Source organism: Thermobia domestica, chromosome 1 (genome assembly GCF_964235325.1).
Source record: "Thermobia domestica chromosome 1, izTheDome1.hap1.1, whole genome shotgun sequence".
NCBI classification, from domain to species: Eukaryota; Metazoa; Arthropoda; class Insecta; order Zygentoma; family Lepismatidae; genus Thermobia; species Thermobia domestica.
In genome coordinates, this window is record NC_137454.1 from 224,291,843 (window position 1) to 224,309,454 (window position 17,612).

Here is a 17,612-nt window from a genome sequence, read left to right on the forward strand (position 1 = left end):
TTCGTAGTGTTTCACTTCTCATCCAGTCGCTATCTGACCTGACCTGCCTATGAAAATCTCTGAAGAAACTGCACTGATGACGTCCTTTGGAAGATGTCTTACATACAGATATACGACCATCGGGGATACAATTTCTCCTGCTGTGGAAAGAGTGCAAACCAGTGTTAATGTTTCTTTCTCGTTGCCCTTCATCTCGTACATATTTTTCCCGCTTTGGACCCCAACGCCTTTCCTGATTTGTGACACAGTTGAAAGCTGGATTCAACAGCATTAAATATTCGTTCAGGATCATTTAGAATATCAGATTGTCCCGTTTGTTTCAAGTATTTCTCAAGGTCCTAAAACCACAAGCGAATGTATTCCTCATTTACAGCGTCTTGTTCAAAGTTTAGGGACACGATTTGTGGGCGTCTCCTCAAGTAAGTGTAGTACCAGGTTTCACCAGCTCGATTGTCTTTGAACGGCGTTTTGCCTTTTTCTGAATCGACAATTTTTAACACTGTTCAGAAGATCGTATTTCTTCTGTAGAAAGCCCTTTTGCTCACATTAAGGAGCCAGTTTGCTAATCCCTCTTCTTCTTTCTGTGTTAGGTATGGTTCTGGATCTATTTTTCGCTTTTTGGGACTGTGACCATGAAATTTATCCATCAACGTTACCCGAGAAATTCCATAGTTTACTAATGCCTTTCGTATGGAGCGCATTTTTTTTTCGACAAGCCTCCAGAGCTTTTTGTAGATCCTCGTTTGAATAAGCTGGCAGTTTGAGCTTAGGTCTACTCACTCATTATCTCTGAAAGAAACAAAAATTCTTAAGGACATGCAAGGAAAACAGATGTATTCCAGACGTAAGCTGATAGTAGCTATTCCGCTAACAATATTTGAATGCGTTCCACGACGAAATGAGAATAGTGTAGTTCAGTATTAAACGAATTAGACCAAATATAATAAATTTATTATTCAAATTAAATGTCATACCCTAACAGTGCCATTAATTTTCCATGAAAATGTCGGGAAACTACATGAATATTAAGTTACTTGAATTTGAATTTATCTTATGGCCTTTAGGAATCTACGGTTCCGACCGGGACAGGGTGGGGAGAGGATGTTGGAAGTTAAACGGCCAGGGCCTATTTTGAAGATACCATCCCAGCATTTGCCTGGTGTGACTGAGGAAAAACCCGAAAGAACTCAGTCAAGTTGGTCGACCGCTGGGATCGAACCGAGGACCTTCCGAATGCTTAGCCAACGCTTTACTATTTTTTCAAAGTTCGTCTCAGCTGAGACATTAAGTCTGAATGCTCCTCGAGCCAATTGGAGATAATCCAATCCTGACAGGGACACGAACACAGAAATATCGAGGACAATTAAAAATACCCCTGCTCTTGAGAGGGATTTGAACCCTCAGTGCATTGCCTCTTCACCATTACCACTGAGCCACAGTCATTCGATGAATATTCATGTATTAACGGTAAGACTCAGCAGATGATTATACAAATGTAAATTGATCACTGAATTAGTGCTTGAATCAAGAAATTCTGCGAGAAAATACAAACGCAAAGCATGGTCGGACACTAGAAAGAAACAGCTAATCTTCGACCAGTACAAATGTATTACGAAAAGTAGTGGTCGAACACTAGTAAATGTTTTCGTATCCCATTATAACTTCAGAATTGGTAACTAGGTATTCATTTCATGCAGATGAATCGAAAGTTAGTCGTTATTGATACTTCTACAATTTTTCAGTGCTCGACCACCCTGTGGTCGAACACTAGTTAACAAAGAATATTTCATAAGTCATTGTCTGACCACTACATTTTATTGATTTATTCTTCATACCTTACAGTTATCACTAAAATTTAATTACTGAAATGTGCTCTACAGTTCCATGTAACAGAATAATATGTGCATTTCTCACCTGGTGAGATAAAACTAGGGAAAAGCACGAAAAACAGGGCGCTGTCGTTCCCATTTGCAACAGATTAAAGTTGTCGAAAAGTCAGTGCGTCTTCCGTAGGCATACATTTGATTGGCTATTACCGAATGCATGTGCAATATATTTTGACAGTATCTTTGTGATTGGTTCAGAATAAGCTGCAATTCAATTATAACGGAAAAGCATGCTTTTTTATCGGAAAATAAGTCTAATATATGGTTTTAAAGTGAAAAGTGGTCGGCAACTAGGGGGTGGTCGAAGACTGGCACAACCACCCTACTAGACGAACCTCATTTTGGAGCTGGAAATAGTTCGGAAAGACAGAGCCCCCTTTTCCCCCGTAGCTACATACCTTTGCAATCTTTGCCATCATCGTAAGAATAAAGCATGGGACGTTTGTAATTTGTTTTGAAATTTACTTCAAGATAGACCCTTTCTTATTCGACAGAAGGAACGCAGTATGTTTCCTGTTTCTTTTTTTCTTTCACGTTCCACCGCCTTATTATGTGTGACTTTTAACACCCTCTTTTCTCCTCTATAAGGGAATCAAAAGCATCAGGCGTCTGAATGGTGTCATAAATTATCGTAACCCAAAACAAACTCGAGCATATCGAGTTGCTTAGGAATCAGATGGATTACTTTCGTGGCACCTACACGAAGAACAAACGTGCTACTTGTTATGAAAACGGAGAAGGAAAGAAAGGGGCTAGTGTAGAATTCATCAGTGTCTCGTTGCTTTCTTTCGTGGTAGTTCGTTTATTCTCCAAAATTATAGTTGACAATGTCTTTAAGCATACCGAGTACAGCAGAAGTTTTATTTTCTGTCTTCCTTTTCTTCTTTCAAGTGCTACGAAGTCAAGCTCGAAGAATTATTTTTTGTGCTTACAGTTTTTGGAACCGATAAAAATAAATTTACAAGAGTCAGATTCAGACAAAGACGAAATATTAACTGACATAGATGATAGTGAAAGTAGTGTTGAAGACAAGTGTTTAGCATTTTCACTGGAAAAGTTAACATGTAAGTAATTTAGTTGCTACATTGGCGTCTCTGGCATGTAAAATTTGGGGGGGACATCAAAGATGTTATTCTGTTGTTAGTAAATAAATGAAATTAAAATAAAATATTGAATATTTCGTATTTCAAAATATTGGGGGGACGCGTCCCCCCCGTCCCCCCCGTCCCCCCCGCCAGAGACGCCCATGAGTTGCTATATATACTTCTAGGATGCACAGTCAAAATTCTTGAGTTTGCTGGAATAGTACATTTACATTGTGAATAATGTTGCCAATGTATGTGTCATAATCAACCACTCTTTCATCCACACCCTCTTCCTTCTTCTTGGTTTCGCGGGTATTTCCGCTTCCAAAGCACAAGCAATTACTATCGCTAAACAAGCTGCTTCAGTGGACATGCTTACGCGATTAAACTCAAAATTGAACTGAAGTTTGTGCAAACAGTTGTATCGTGTGTGGCCGAGTGTTTGCGCAAACACGATGTTTGCACAAACATGATGTTTGCGCAAACCATGGACCGTGTGTGGGCCCTATAACGAAGCGATTCCGAGGACATGTTTACTGAAACTTGTTTCCATTTTCTATAAATAGAATCTCCTCTCAAGTATTATAACAGTCTTTAGAAACATATATATATAGGCTGTCTCACCTAACTCTGCGACCTGAAATATTTCCGAAATAACAAAAAATGTAACAATGTACCCATATCAGAAGCCTATACAATTCTGTGAATAGCAAGTGCCCCCAGGATCCCATCAAAGGACTTTCCAGGGACCAACTGAAAATTTGAAATGGAAACCCTATTTTTATTGCAGATTCGGATTCTGCGACCGAAAGTACGCAAAGTTTATTTGAAGTGCTTTTTCGTTATTCTACTAGATGGCGCTGTAATCTTAAAAAAAATATATATCATACATTATCTGAGGCTGATAATAAACTAAATTGTCCTTATGCAGAGACGTTTTGATATATGATTAGTGTCATACTAAAGGTCTAACTACTGCACGAAACATGTTAGTCGAACTATTTAATATGATACTAATCACGCGACAGAATGGCTCTGCATGAGGCCCAAAATCTCGAGATATTCACTTGCAATTTAAAAGGACACGAAATATGTATCCATTAGTTTTACAAGATATATTCAATTAACATAAAATGAAGTTGCCCTCCTTTCCCTAAAGGGTAAGAGGGAGCAATTTTAAATTTTCAAATGAAACTTTTTTATAGGTGTGACACACTATATACCTATATATAAGGTGGACTGTTTACCATAATACGTCTTTGTAACATTTAAACTGACAGATAAAGAAGGCTGAAACTTCATACCATGCAAATATCGACAGGTGGACATTGTTTGACATTCGCTATAATACAACCAAGTTAGCAGTGTTGCTAACCCAACATAAAGTTAAATTTTTTAAAAACAGCACTACGTCAGGTTATTACATATTTCAAACCTACATGTTACATGAAAACTTATGGTGAAGATTCTTAAAATGGCGTCTTTGTAGGAACTTTTAAAAATAATGGCGGATTTACTTTGGTTCTATAATATTACAACAATTTTTGTAGGTGTAATTACAAGTTTTTGGAATGACCTAATTTTAAGCAGTGTTACAAATCTTTACATTGTTTATCATATCTCAAGAACAGTTTGAGATATCTAATTGCTGTAAACGGCATTGTGATCTTTGTGGACATTGAAAGCCATGCGTGAGATTGGATGTAGACTAGTACTTGTTTAAGCAGTTTTCTGTAATAAAGTCCTTATTTTATTTATTATTATTTATTTGGGCAAATTTTATACTAACTAAAGCAGACCAACTTCATATGAAATAACCAACAGGTTGAACGTACTGTACATAGATCTGACGAACGGTATGGATTTAGATAAGGTCTGAAAGTGAATTTTTTTTTTTTTTTAGGGAAGGGGGGAAATAAAATGTACTTTATTTTATCTGAACGAATGTAGTGCTGTGAAACATCTCTTTCATTCGTCTAGGAATATAGCCCTATATATGGTCGTCTAAAATAAATAAATAAAAATATTAAGAAATATGTATGTTGCTGTATTCACAAGTACTGATAACTTCGAGAGATTTTCTCCAGGAGGAATTTTTCCATTCACTGGGGTAAAAAATAGTGTTACGAAAATACTCTCAATCTACATTAAGATTCATATGATATGATACGATTAATATGATATGATATATAGTCCCGAGGGATAATTTCATGATCTAGGGGTTAAATTCCCGCGGGTCACCCCCTAAAACCATCCTTGCTCATAAGCAATAATACGCGCACGAGCTTAAAAATATATGATTTTAGACGATATTTGACACGAAGTACTAACATTTCAGTAATAAAAACTGGATAAATTAACAGCAAAATAATTTTTTTTTTTTTCCATCATTATCCGGGTTCTAGTAATGAGCAAAACTATATTAAAATCATTAAATTATAATGAAGTGCAATTGTTAACACGCAGTAATTTTACATTGTAAGATGGTCGATATCATCTGTCTCTTCTGATATGAGGCCGCGCCAGTATAGCACACGAGTTTTTACATCACTTTATATTGATAAAATAGTACAAATGTCTGGCTATTCATCGAAGGACTGAATCACATAACATGCCTATACAAGTATAATTTGCAGTGCTAGATCATAGATCAACATAATACAACCCAATAGACCCATTTACACGTCCTAAATGTCATTTTCAATTCCTAGTAGAACTTGAAATGCTAGTCTCATTAGCACGAAGCAAATCATATTGGCATATTCATGAACATTAACGCTTCTCATATGAGTGTCCGAAATTGTCAGTATAATTGTATGCGACCCTGCGGCTCTATTACAATACTATGGTAATCACATAAACGAATACATTATAGTAAATGGACCATTGTTTGCTTCTGTGCTACTCTTCCAGTCTACACTTGCTAGCATAATTCATACCACAAATCAAAACAGGTGTGTGACAGTAAAACTAGAACACAAAAAATAAACTGACATTAGCAGTAATTAGTCACATAAATAGTTTCTTTACTGATCTGAACAAATTTATTTCTACATCTGTATACTAAGAATTGACCACTAATGTAATAGAGAATGAGAGTTGTATAAACCAGGAAGATGAAAGAAGCGACAGATCTTTACTATAGTTGGAGTTTCTCAAACTGTGGTTTGTGTTCCACAAGTAGTCCTTGAGGTATCCTCTTTTTAAGGATAGAATCGAGAAGATATGAGATTGCATCTAGTCTCGGTTTTGTCGAGATCGACAAATAGCGGTTTCAGTCTTGGTCTTATCTCGAGTCGAAAATCGTCGTCTCAGTCTCGGTCTCGTCTCGATCTGCAGATGAGCTCCTTCGTGTGTAACCGGTTAGCGTACGCGACTTTGGCGTGGAAGACCTGGGTTCGATTCCCGGTGGGAGCTCATGTGGTTCGAATTACACGTTAATCAGTAGGTCCTGTCTCATATAGCCTCGCTACTGAAAGGGGCGTTAAACTCAAAATCAACTCAACTCGATCTGCAGATACTTGTTTATATCTCGGTCTCGTCTCGATAATCTCGAAATAAATTATTTGAAATTAAAAATATATAAATAATATCATCTCACAGCCTCTAGGTTCCTTTTATTTTCTCTCTCCGTTCGTGGCTCTAAAATTATCAAGAGTTGTATACTCCTTGTGGCTAAGTGTCTAATAAGCATGTCTCCTATACGTTTGTGCACGAGCTTCTCTCAATTTAGTGTTGCTCATCAAGCTTATCCCAGGTTATTGAATCTTGAATACAACCCAAATAGTAATTCAGATCCCACTTTAAGCAATAGATCGTGTGTCCTATAGACTCGATACTAAAAGAGACAGAAAACTGTAATCAATCAACTCCACTATTATAGTTGAATCAATGTTATCTGGCATATGATATTGAATAGAACAATAAATAGCACCAAAAATGTATTTAGCAGAATTGTAATGAAAATTTTAAAACTTTTCATTTATTAATCATTAGATTCTTCTTTGACTGCTCTGTTCATTAAGAGAAAAGGTTAGGATTAGAATTTAGATTTCTGGGCTGTCGGCATCTATGTCATGTTAGCTCGTCACGTTTTGAGGGATGACGTCCCTCTGTGAGCACACTATCCGGAGGAAGGGAAGGAAGTGGCCTTGGGACCTATATGTTAGGTACCACCCCGGCATTTGCCTGGTGTGAATGATGAAAACCCTGGAAAAACTCATTCGGGAGGGCTGGCCTGATAAAGCTTTTTGAACTTTTTAGACCGAGTGTCCTCACCGGAATCATTAACAGAAAAATTACACTCATTATCTTAACAAATATTACTACCGGTACTAGAATAATAAATTACAACTACAATATGTTTTATTCCAAAAGGATAACATGCTTTCTTAAACATTTTTAGTTTTTCGAGTTTAATTGTCACTCTATAACACAGGGTTCCTGCAACTTTATAGTCAGCTTTACTCCTCGTAATCTTATAGCTATAACACTCATCTTTGCTGTGCATGGTCCGGGCTGGATTCCTAAACGGTTAAATTGAAATTCACATATTTCTCGTAATTCGAATCACACTTTAAATATACGGTGTTTCGTTTCTTATAAGTTACTAGTTTATAAGGTAGTATATGTTATTCTTCTACGTTTCTCGTATGATTACATATTTACCATGAAGCAAAATTTTGCTACTTGTAGATATAATCACGAGGAAAACATGGATTATGCAGAATACAAAAAAAAAAGAAAAAGAAAAGAAAAAAGAAAAAAAGAAAGAAAATGAAAATGAAAATCAAATTTAAAATTTAGAATACAATATCTACTATTATCAAGCATTTACACGTTAATTATGCTTTTCGTTCGGCATTAATTCATGCTTTCTACGTAAAACAGAAATTTCTTTTTTTCTTTAAACAGGAAATTTCATAAAAAGTTAACGTTGTATTTTAGTTTATTCTAAAATGTATTGGAAGAAATGTATTGTAATTCTGAATTGACTCAATATAGCAAATGAGTCACCTCAAGTATTTATTAGTTTTTAAAGTGAGCTTTAGATTTTCATGTTAGCGTTTAGATTACTGGCATCATAGAGAGAGAGAGAGAGAGAGAGAGAGATTTTGAAGTTTAACTCTCTTTTTGAGCACCCAAGCTATATGAGACGTTTTCACAAAGGGAATCGAGAGACGTGGGACCCGAACCATATGAACTCCCACTGGGAATCAAGCCAGTCCCTCACACCGAAGACGTGTAGGCTAATTTGACGCCTAAGGAGAAGGTGCCATGGGGGAGCTCATACTATTCTATTTCAAGTGGAGAACAATTTATAATTTAATCCAAATTTAAAGAACATGTTTATTACTACCTCGTATTAATCCAGATTCTTCCTGTACAACTTCGAAGGTGTCACATTTTGTTAAGGTTTGAAAATATTCAAAAAGGAATCAATAGCTTTAGGCTCATCAAAATATATGAAAATCAATTGTCTCTGTAGTGCATCATTTAAATATGGGTTGGCCTACTTAAAATGTCTGCAGAAGTTTAATAAATAGTTTTCCTTATTTCTTGTGTCAAATGAAGTTATTTTAGAAACAGTATAAATATACTCTAGTATGTAGTTTTAATTGCTGGGTCAAAAGAAGCATGTAACTCGAGTAGATTGACAATACAGCATACAATATGTAGCTCATGTGTACAGTCCATTAAAATGTTCACTTTCTGCAAAACTGAAACATGTAACTCCTTGATAAGAAATAGATCTGCGATAATTAGTTGGTAAGGAATATAAACAGACCAACAGCCAGCCAGCCTGGTTTCGAGTTTCGACTTTTAATGGGATGATTTGAACCAATTTTACCCTCGCTCTGAGGTTCACCCAACCATGGGCGCCCGAAGTTGGGGGCAGGGTGGGCCCCCCCCTCTGGCTCACGAAAACAACTTAAATTTCTTAAGATTTTCTTAATATAAATATTAAAAAAAAATGGAAAACGTAATGGGGCAACGAGGGAGATGGGCCCCTCGCTAGAAAATTTTCTTCGGGCGCCCATGTACCCAACCTCTAGATATCTAGATAAACCTGGGACAAAAGAGCTACGAGTATGATCCTGACCAGTAACCACATCACCTCTTCTCAATTTCGAGGTTATGGAATTGTAAAACCTTACCTTTAAACTGCTTATGGGTATTTGCCTTGCTTCAAGTGAAAAAGCGTCTCTGTACTTTCTAATTTAATAAAAGTAATGTTCTAAATTGTGTACGTGTTTTGGCCAGCAACTACTGAATTTATAAAATAGTTCCTCATTGTATGTCTGTTCTTGATGTAACACTGAGTTAAAAAGGATATTAAATATATTGCACAGTAAAGATCACGAATACTTTTTCTGACTTCATAAATGTAGAAAAATCTGCTTAACAATGAAGTGATACTAATTTAAAGTTTTTATGTAAATATTTAATTTTTGAATCCATTTTAGCTGCTTTATCTGTTAGTTTTACACTATACAGTTCATTGCTTTTTTTAAAAACCAGAAATTTGAAAGAGCGACCTGTCCCGTCCAACTTAGGCGTCTTGATCAAATTCTCAAGACTTAATTTTTAGCCAGTCGGGCCACATTCAAAGGGTACGACAACAATGTTGTGCTCTTATTAATTATCAATCCTAAGCTTCCCATTCGCACAATTCTCCTTCGTAATTCCCTTATTCATTTTAGCTTTCTTGTTTATTTACTAGCAGAAGTGCTCGGAAAGAATAATATTTACGCACACAATATTTTAGAATAAAGAACTGAGTAGAATAAATAACAATGGGCAAAGCCTAGTTGCTCCTGTCAATTCCTGAGCTAGATGATATGCACACGTTCTTGACTAAACTTGGGCATTAATGGCATCTCGAGTGTCACTATTCATCTTAGTGACACCGAAAATTATGAATTTAACACTAATGTAAGTCATTATTTTCAATTATTTTTACCGTCTTTCCACCCCGTAGGGTGTCTTGCTCCCACAGAATTTTTCTCTATCTTGTAGATATTTACTTGTTTTAATGAGTTTACATACGAGTTTCATTTTCTTGACATGAAAAGCTTGTGAAATTCTCTATTTCTGGCATAAATTTTAAACCTTTTCTTTTCCTTTGAACTCCCTTCCTCCCCCATTATGATCAATGGCGGGTCTAGAAGGTAAGAACTGGGGGGCAGCCAGAATCCAGGATATGACAGCTATATCATCAGTTTAGTATTAACTTTCAAAATTATATAAATAGTAGCTTAAATTATTTTTGTCACTCAAAAACTGGGGGGAACCAGCCCCGGGCTAGATCCACCATTGGTTATAATATGTATTAAAAATTGCTAAAGCCTACGGTTTCTTCATACTGTCATTTAGAAGTATGTCAAACCAACGGTATCAATATAAAAACATATATATATATATATATATATATATATATATATATATATATATATATATATATATATATATATATATATCAGGTTTATTTATTTATTTATTTATTTTTTAGCTTTAACAAGAATTGCTCTTCTCCCACGTGGAGCACGGCATATTCAAGTGAACTTTCAATCGTCTACCCAAATTGCCATAAAATTGAAGAACAGACGTCATCATTTGTATTCAGTTACCTCTACAGAAACAAGTCTGGAAGAAGATGATACTTCAATAGTTGTAGAAGGAGCACTCTTCCACTACGAGAAGTTGCAGGAGAACAGTGAGAAAATAACCGCTAGAGGGCCTCTTCTCAATGAGGTGGTTATTTTGGTAAGAGCGATTTAATGTACTTCAACAGCAAGGAATGCATTTACAAATATGTTTTAATCGAGAATGCTAATTTAAAACTTTATTCGTAACTTGCATTTGTATATTGTAACAAATTAGCTGAAAGTTTTACATCTTTACTTGCTGTCTGCTTCCTCCATCCCTCTCTTTTTTCTTTTATTTATTTTAGTTTTATAAAGAAAAGCAAATTCGGTTTTACATTTGCTCATGATCGAGTTATTTCCACAGAGAATTTCTTATTTTGAGCATTCTTGAAAAATCCGTTAGCCAGACAGCGGTATATTGCACAAATATACGGAATCCTTATGTTTACTACAGAAATCAATACGGAATATATGTTATCCATATATACATACTTTTCCCGCTTACATGTTACATCATGCCGTTGAAGGATGTCTGACATCTAACAGTCTTCCGTATATTACATAAGTATATGTATGTTACATACATCAGCTATATGTTACATACATCCGTGTATGAAATCCTGATCGCCTATATACAGTTCTCTCTTCCGTACGGAAAGTACGTTTATTCAGAACACTTATACGGAATGTATGTATAAAACGTTTGCTGTACCTGAAGTCCAAAAACTACAGGATTTATACATGTAACCGGCGTTTTTACATACGCCACATACTTCTTCTTCTTCTTCTTCTTTTGTACAGTGTATGATTAATATAGTTAACTATATTTTCTCATTTTGTTGAAGTATTATATTTGCGTTCATATTACGTGCAAGAAATAACGAAATATGCTCTATAGTTAGAAAAAAATTTGCATAACACTGTACTACATTAAGTGACTCAGTGGTAGAGCGTTCACCTCTGGTGCTTGAGGTCCTGGGTTCGATCCCAGCCCACATCAAGTTAATTTTGTGGTGGACAAACACCGTGTGCGTGGGTTTTCTTGGGGTTCTCTCGCTTCCTCCCACTTTCTTCATTCCACTATTTCATTCATTTCTCATAATCACCGTCTCCTTTCGCCTAGCCAGCATAATCGTGGGACGTAAAACTTAAAGATTTTCATTTTTTTTCGAACTCCACTATAGACAATAGGATCTCGTCTCATAAGGACTTGATGCTGGTAAAGGATAATGAGCTCAAACCAGTCATTTCCAGGAATAGAAGTCATTTCATCATCATCATAGGTATTCTGCCCTTACTGGCAGGTCACTTGCAGCAGCTGAGAAGCTTCCATGCTCCACGATCCTATGCTAACCGCTTCGTCTTCACGTATGATATTTCTGTTTTTATATCATCCATTAATTGTAGTCTCCTTCGTCCTCTGCCTCTCTTTCCCGCCACCATACCCTCTAGGACGTCCCTCATGATGCAATTTCTTCTTAGGCAATGTCCCAACCAGTTTCTCTTCCTCCTCTTAACAATATCTAAAAGTATTCTTTTCTCCCCCACCATGTCTAACACTCTCTCATTCGTTTTCTGCTCGAACAAACTAATTCTTTCCATCCTTCTCCACATCCACATTTCGAATGCTTCCAGTCGATTTTCGTCACCTTTACGTAATGTCCACGTTTCCGTCCCATACAGTACAACACTCCACACGAAGCATTTTATGGGTATTTTTCTCAACTCTCTATTCAAGATCCCACAAAACAGACTTTTCCTCCTCCTAAAGGCTTCTTTCGCCATTCCTATCCTTGCTTTTATTTCACGTTCGCACTTCGTGTCATTACTAAGGATACTACCTAGATATCAAAAACTATTCACTTGTTCTATTTGCTCCCCTCCCACTTTTTTATTTGACACAGACCTCTTTGTTTCAATCACCATGGCTTTTGTCTTTCTAACATTTATTTTCATCCCGTATTCTTCAAAGCCCATCCTCAGGTTTTCTAACATTTTATTGATTTCCTTTTCAGATTCTGCAACAAGCGCCATCGTCTGCAAATCTTATGCATCTAATCATTCTACCTCTTACCGAAATGCCGTCATCATGTAAACTTTTTTACACTATCTCTTCTAGATAGACATTAAATAGTGTTGGCGAGAGGCAACATTTTTGTCGAACTCCCCTTCTAATTGCACTCTCTTCCGTCAGTTCTTCCCCTATCCTGACACTTACTTGTTGGTTCATGTGTAAGTTTCTTATGAGTCTTCGATCTTTCCATTCCAACCCTATCTTCTTTAGAACTCCCAACAACAATTCCCAATTCACGCGGTCAAAAGTATTTTCTAGATCGATAAATACAACATACACCTCTTTCCCTTTTTCTATAAATCTTTCACTGATTGTCCTTAATAATCCAATTGCATTTCTTGTGCCCTTGCCTCTAATGAACCCGAACTGCTCCTCCTCAACTTCTTCATTTGTTCTTCCATATAACCTTCTGTTCATTATTCGGAGCAAAATTTTAGCTGCATGAGATATGAGACTAATAGTTCTATAATCCTCACATCTCTTTGGGTTCGATTTCTTAGCCATCGGTATCATGATCGGTATTCTTTTGGCCACTCCCCTGTTTCCTGTATTTCATTGCACAGTCGCAACAATTCTTTCTTTCCCTTGTCTCCTATATTTTTAATGAATTCGATTGGTATATTATCTATCTCGGTTGCCTTTCCATTCCTAATCTCGGATATAGTCTTTTCAAACTCATCCCGAAGAATACTAAATCCTTTATCATCCTCGCCTACTTCATTTTCTACTTCAACATTTAGGCTACACGGTCTATCCCTACTCTCATATAAGTCTTCTACGTATTCTTTCCATCTTTCTATGACCTCATTTCTGTCGCTGACTACCTTCCCATTTTTATTTTCTACTGCCATCGTAATACACCCTTGTTTCCTCCGAAATTCCACGGATTTCACCTCCTTATACATATCATCATATTTTCCAACTCTTTCTAATTCTTCTATGTCCTCGCATTTTCTTTTGTAAAACTCTTCCCTTGCTCTGTCTGTTTCTCTCCGTAACTCATTATTCAACTTTCTGCGCATCTTTCTGGCCTCTTCTGTATCAACCTGTTTCCACGTCTTCCTTTCCCTCATTTTCTGCAGCATCTGCTCTGTAACCCATGGTTTCTTAGCCGTTTGTGTTCGCGGTAACCTACTGCTTCTTCTGCAGCTTGCTGTAAGCGAAGTTTAATGTATTCCCACTGTGTGTTACTATCTGCACCTATTCTTTTCTGGTTTGAATATTTTTCTTCGAATTTTTAAACGAAAAGTTTTCTTATTTCCTAGTTTTTAACTTTCCAGTATTCAACGCTTTGTTACCTACTTTTCTTCTGTCTACATTTTTCAGTTGAATATCTACTTCCGCCAGCACAAGATTATGATCAAAGAAAATAGCCCCGGGAAGGGTCTTCGCGTTCTTTAAGCTATTCCGGTACCTGTCCTGAATCATAACATAGTTTATTTGATATCTTCCACCGTCTATTGGTGATTTCCATTTATATCTTCTTCTCCTGTGCTGATTGAACCAAGTGTTCCCAATTACTAGTGAATTCTGTCTACAGAAATTCACCAGTCCCTCTCCCCTTTCATTTCTTTGGCCTAAACCATATTTGCCTACGATAGTACCTTCCTGTTTTTCTCCCACAACTGCATTGAAATCTCCCATTACAATTACGCATGTCCTTCTTCTCCCTATCTATAATTTCTTCTATTTTCTCATAATTTTCGTCTACTTCTTCAGTTGCATGCAAAGTCGTCGGTGCATATATCTGTATCACCACCAGATCCTTCGTTTTCCCTTTAAGTCTTAACATCATAACTCTATCATCAATAAATTCTACTTTTACCACCTTTTCCTTTAAGCGCTTTCCAAGAATTATTCCTACGCCATTATGACCGCCCTTTTCATTACCTGAGTAAAACATTCTATACCCTTCGCTGTTCAACATCCCATTACCTTCCCATCTAACTTCACAAACTCCTACCAAATCTAGGTTATTTTGTTTCATTTTTTTTAAAGATTTTCTAGTTTTCCTCCCTGTAACATAGTACGTACGTTCCATGTCCCTATCCTAAACCTTTTGCTCTTCACTGTCTTTCTTTCTCTGTCTCTCTTCCCCCCATTATTATTTTTTCGTTCAATAGTCCTTCCCAAGCCATCCCCCTCACGGAGATCCGAATGGGGGATATTTTACCTCCGGAACTATATTTTGACTTGCGAAAGACCATTGTACATATGTTCTCTTTTTGCTGCCAGCAAACTAGGGGAAATAGAGTGGTGGTTTCCCGTTGCCTTCCATCCCGCAGTATCCCAGCCGTTAAAGTCACTCTGACCACGCCTGGGACTTAATGTCCAAGTTGCCGTACCAATCACTATGATTTCCGGCAATTTGACTACTGGAGAACTGCTGCCTTCTCCCAGAACACTCTCCGTCTCTGGCTACTCCATTTAGACCAATTCGGTAGGGTGGCCCTTCAGATAGTGAACTACCACCGACATAGCTCTAAATTTTACTGTAGCACGGAATCTTCCCCACCCGACATATAGTGTCTTCGTAAAGTTGGTGTTTATCGGGGAGGTGTTAGAGTTGTGTAAATATCATAATAGTAAAATATAATTTTAGAAGTGTAGCATGTAACTGTTATTAGAATTGTTTTTATGAGTAAAATAGGTGATTCTCATATGACAAAATTAATCTGAAAATTTCATTTGCCCATTCAACAGTGAAACAATTTAAAATTATTTTAAGGAGTAAATAGGAGAAAAGAACATTGTACTAAGAAATACAAATATTTCATTATATACTATGTAAGTTTAAATAATATTAAGCGAGTGAACGTTGACACAAACGAGTATAAATTTATTGACGCATCGCTTCCGTTAAGGCCAACATACACAAGCATATTTTTCGGCGCGTAATTTTGATGCGTAAAATGGTGTCATAAATTTCGGTCCGTAAGACGGTCCATACACCTAGCGTAAAAATAGGTGTCAATGGGCAAATGTGTGTTATTTCAATTTTGGTGTTAGGTATGTTCTGTTTTGAACCTACATAAGCTTTTCAAGTAAGTGTTGGTACAGTCCCCATCATGACGAGATATAATAAAATGTTGAAAAATATTCAACATAGCTGGTACCCTGGATTGAACTAGAACTTTTAAGGCTGGAAAGCAAGCACACTAAAACGAGACTAGATCTAATAATGGCAAAATAGGGTTATTAGGTCTAATAAATTTAAATATGAGTACAATCTGAGCTTTGAAATAACACACAAAGAAAGAAACATTAGGCTATGTTTTGTGGTTTATCACATTTTCTTTTTCACGAGTAATGTTAAGATCACGTGATAAAAATAGTGAGTTTCTGAACCTATTTTGCTAAAAGTTCTTGTAAGATTGAGAAGGTACTTAAAATAACAAGCAGCAGGTGGTCGAAATAGCAAAAAAAATTCAGCGAATTTCGATACTGAAACGCAATTTTTTGTTCAGCTTTATCAGGCAGATATTGAGATAGTATCTTGTTGAAGGTCAGGATTATTACTTTGTATTCTTAAATATACCTAGTAAGTACCTCTATCCTCTATGCTGGTGATAATTTTTTCTAAAATATTGTCCGGGTAGCGTGGGACAAAACAAAATATCAGACCTGCATTTGAACATTTGGTGAAGGAGTGTTCTTCACAAGAGTGAAATGTAATTTATCTTTGCTACTGGGGACATTTTTATTCATATTCGACCGGAGAGAACCAAGTGCCAGAAAGTATGTCTGGAAGTAACATTGCTGTTGGTTGTCCTAATCTCCTTTCCCTTCTCTTGCTTTCTCTCTTTTATAAATAGTGTGACATTTTCAGTTTGGCGAGAATTGGTCACATGCTATTAAAGATCATGTTATACTTCTCTTTTTAATATCAGAACATGAGCAACTCTAAAGGTGTGACTTCATCTTTATAACCATCTCAAAATCTGTGGAAGGAAGGGGGGAACTAATGTGCTAATATTAAATTTAATGTTAAATTCGTAGTCGAAAGACGTCATGTTCAATTGGATTGGGTTGGAATTTAGCGACCTTTTAAACAGCGGCTATATGAGAAGTGGGGTCCAAACTGCATAAGCTCTTGCCGAGAATCGAACAGAATGTTCCGCGCCGGAAAAGCGTACGCTGACCATATAGCCACGGAGGAGCTCTCATCATTTGCGAATTCTGATTAGAAAGTATTGAATTTAAATACCTTTTTCTCTATGAAAATTAATTATGAATTTTAATTAGGAAATAATGTCTCGTTTTGTGCAATAGAAAATATTAATTTAGCCGACATCGTGTATTGTATAGAAGGACAAAATAGATTGAAATGATGAACCTCAGCAACGATTCGCGAGGACAACACAAGAACAGGTTATCTCTTCTGAAAACAATAAGACCAGGCCTAGGAGAAGACCTAGAAAGGGCAAGAGACCACCTGCTGGTCGAAAACTCTTTCATCTGAGCCGTTTTTACGCGCCGTATTTACGCTTGAAAAATGGCAATGCTAACTTAATTCCTATAATTACTTTTTCTCCATCTCCCTTTTAACATCAACGAAAATAAAAAGCAAGAAGTCATGGTTTAGTAGATAGCCAGAATCACTCAACGTAGTGGTCTACATAGTAAGAATATTGATTTCTTGGGTCAGAAGGGAAGACAAAAGAATATCGTAGTTTGCATGCGAACAAAACTACCTTTTCCTCAAAAGTCAAGATTAAGGACACTATTATCAAGCGACGAGCCAGTCACTCTCCCTTTTGTGCTTCTTGGTGACAATGGGAAGTGACAACCCCTTTGTGATGGAGTGGCTTATCTAGGGGGGGGCTTCCGGGCTTAAGCCCCCCCCCGAAATCTTACTATAGTAAAGTATATGAAATATCGGGCAAAGCCCCCCTTCCTCCCGAAACAAAATCGTAAA

At 36.7% G+C, this 17,612-nt stretch overlaps 1 protein-coding gene across 2 annotated transcripts in view; it reads left to right on the forward strand.

Moving 5' to 3' along the window:
* LOC145694306 (A disintegrin and metalloproteinase with thrombospondin motifs 1-like) overlaps positions 1–17,612 on the forward strand; it is a 176,678-nt gene that overhangs the window by 148,449 nt on the left and 10,617 nt on the right. For both annotated transcript variants that reach the window (XM_081770395.1, XM_081770400.1), the window contains exon 13: positions 10,485–10,738. In XM_081770395.1, the coding sequence (XP_081626521.1) occupies positions 10,485–10,738 (254 nt within the window). The remainder of the gene's footprint in view (positions 1–10,484; positions 10,739–17,612) is intronic.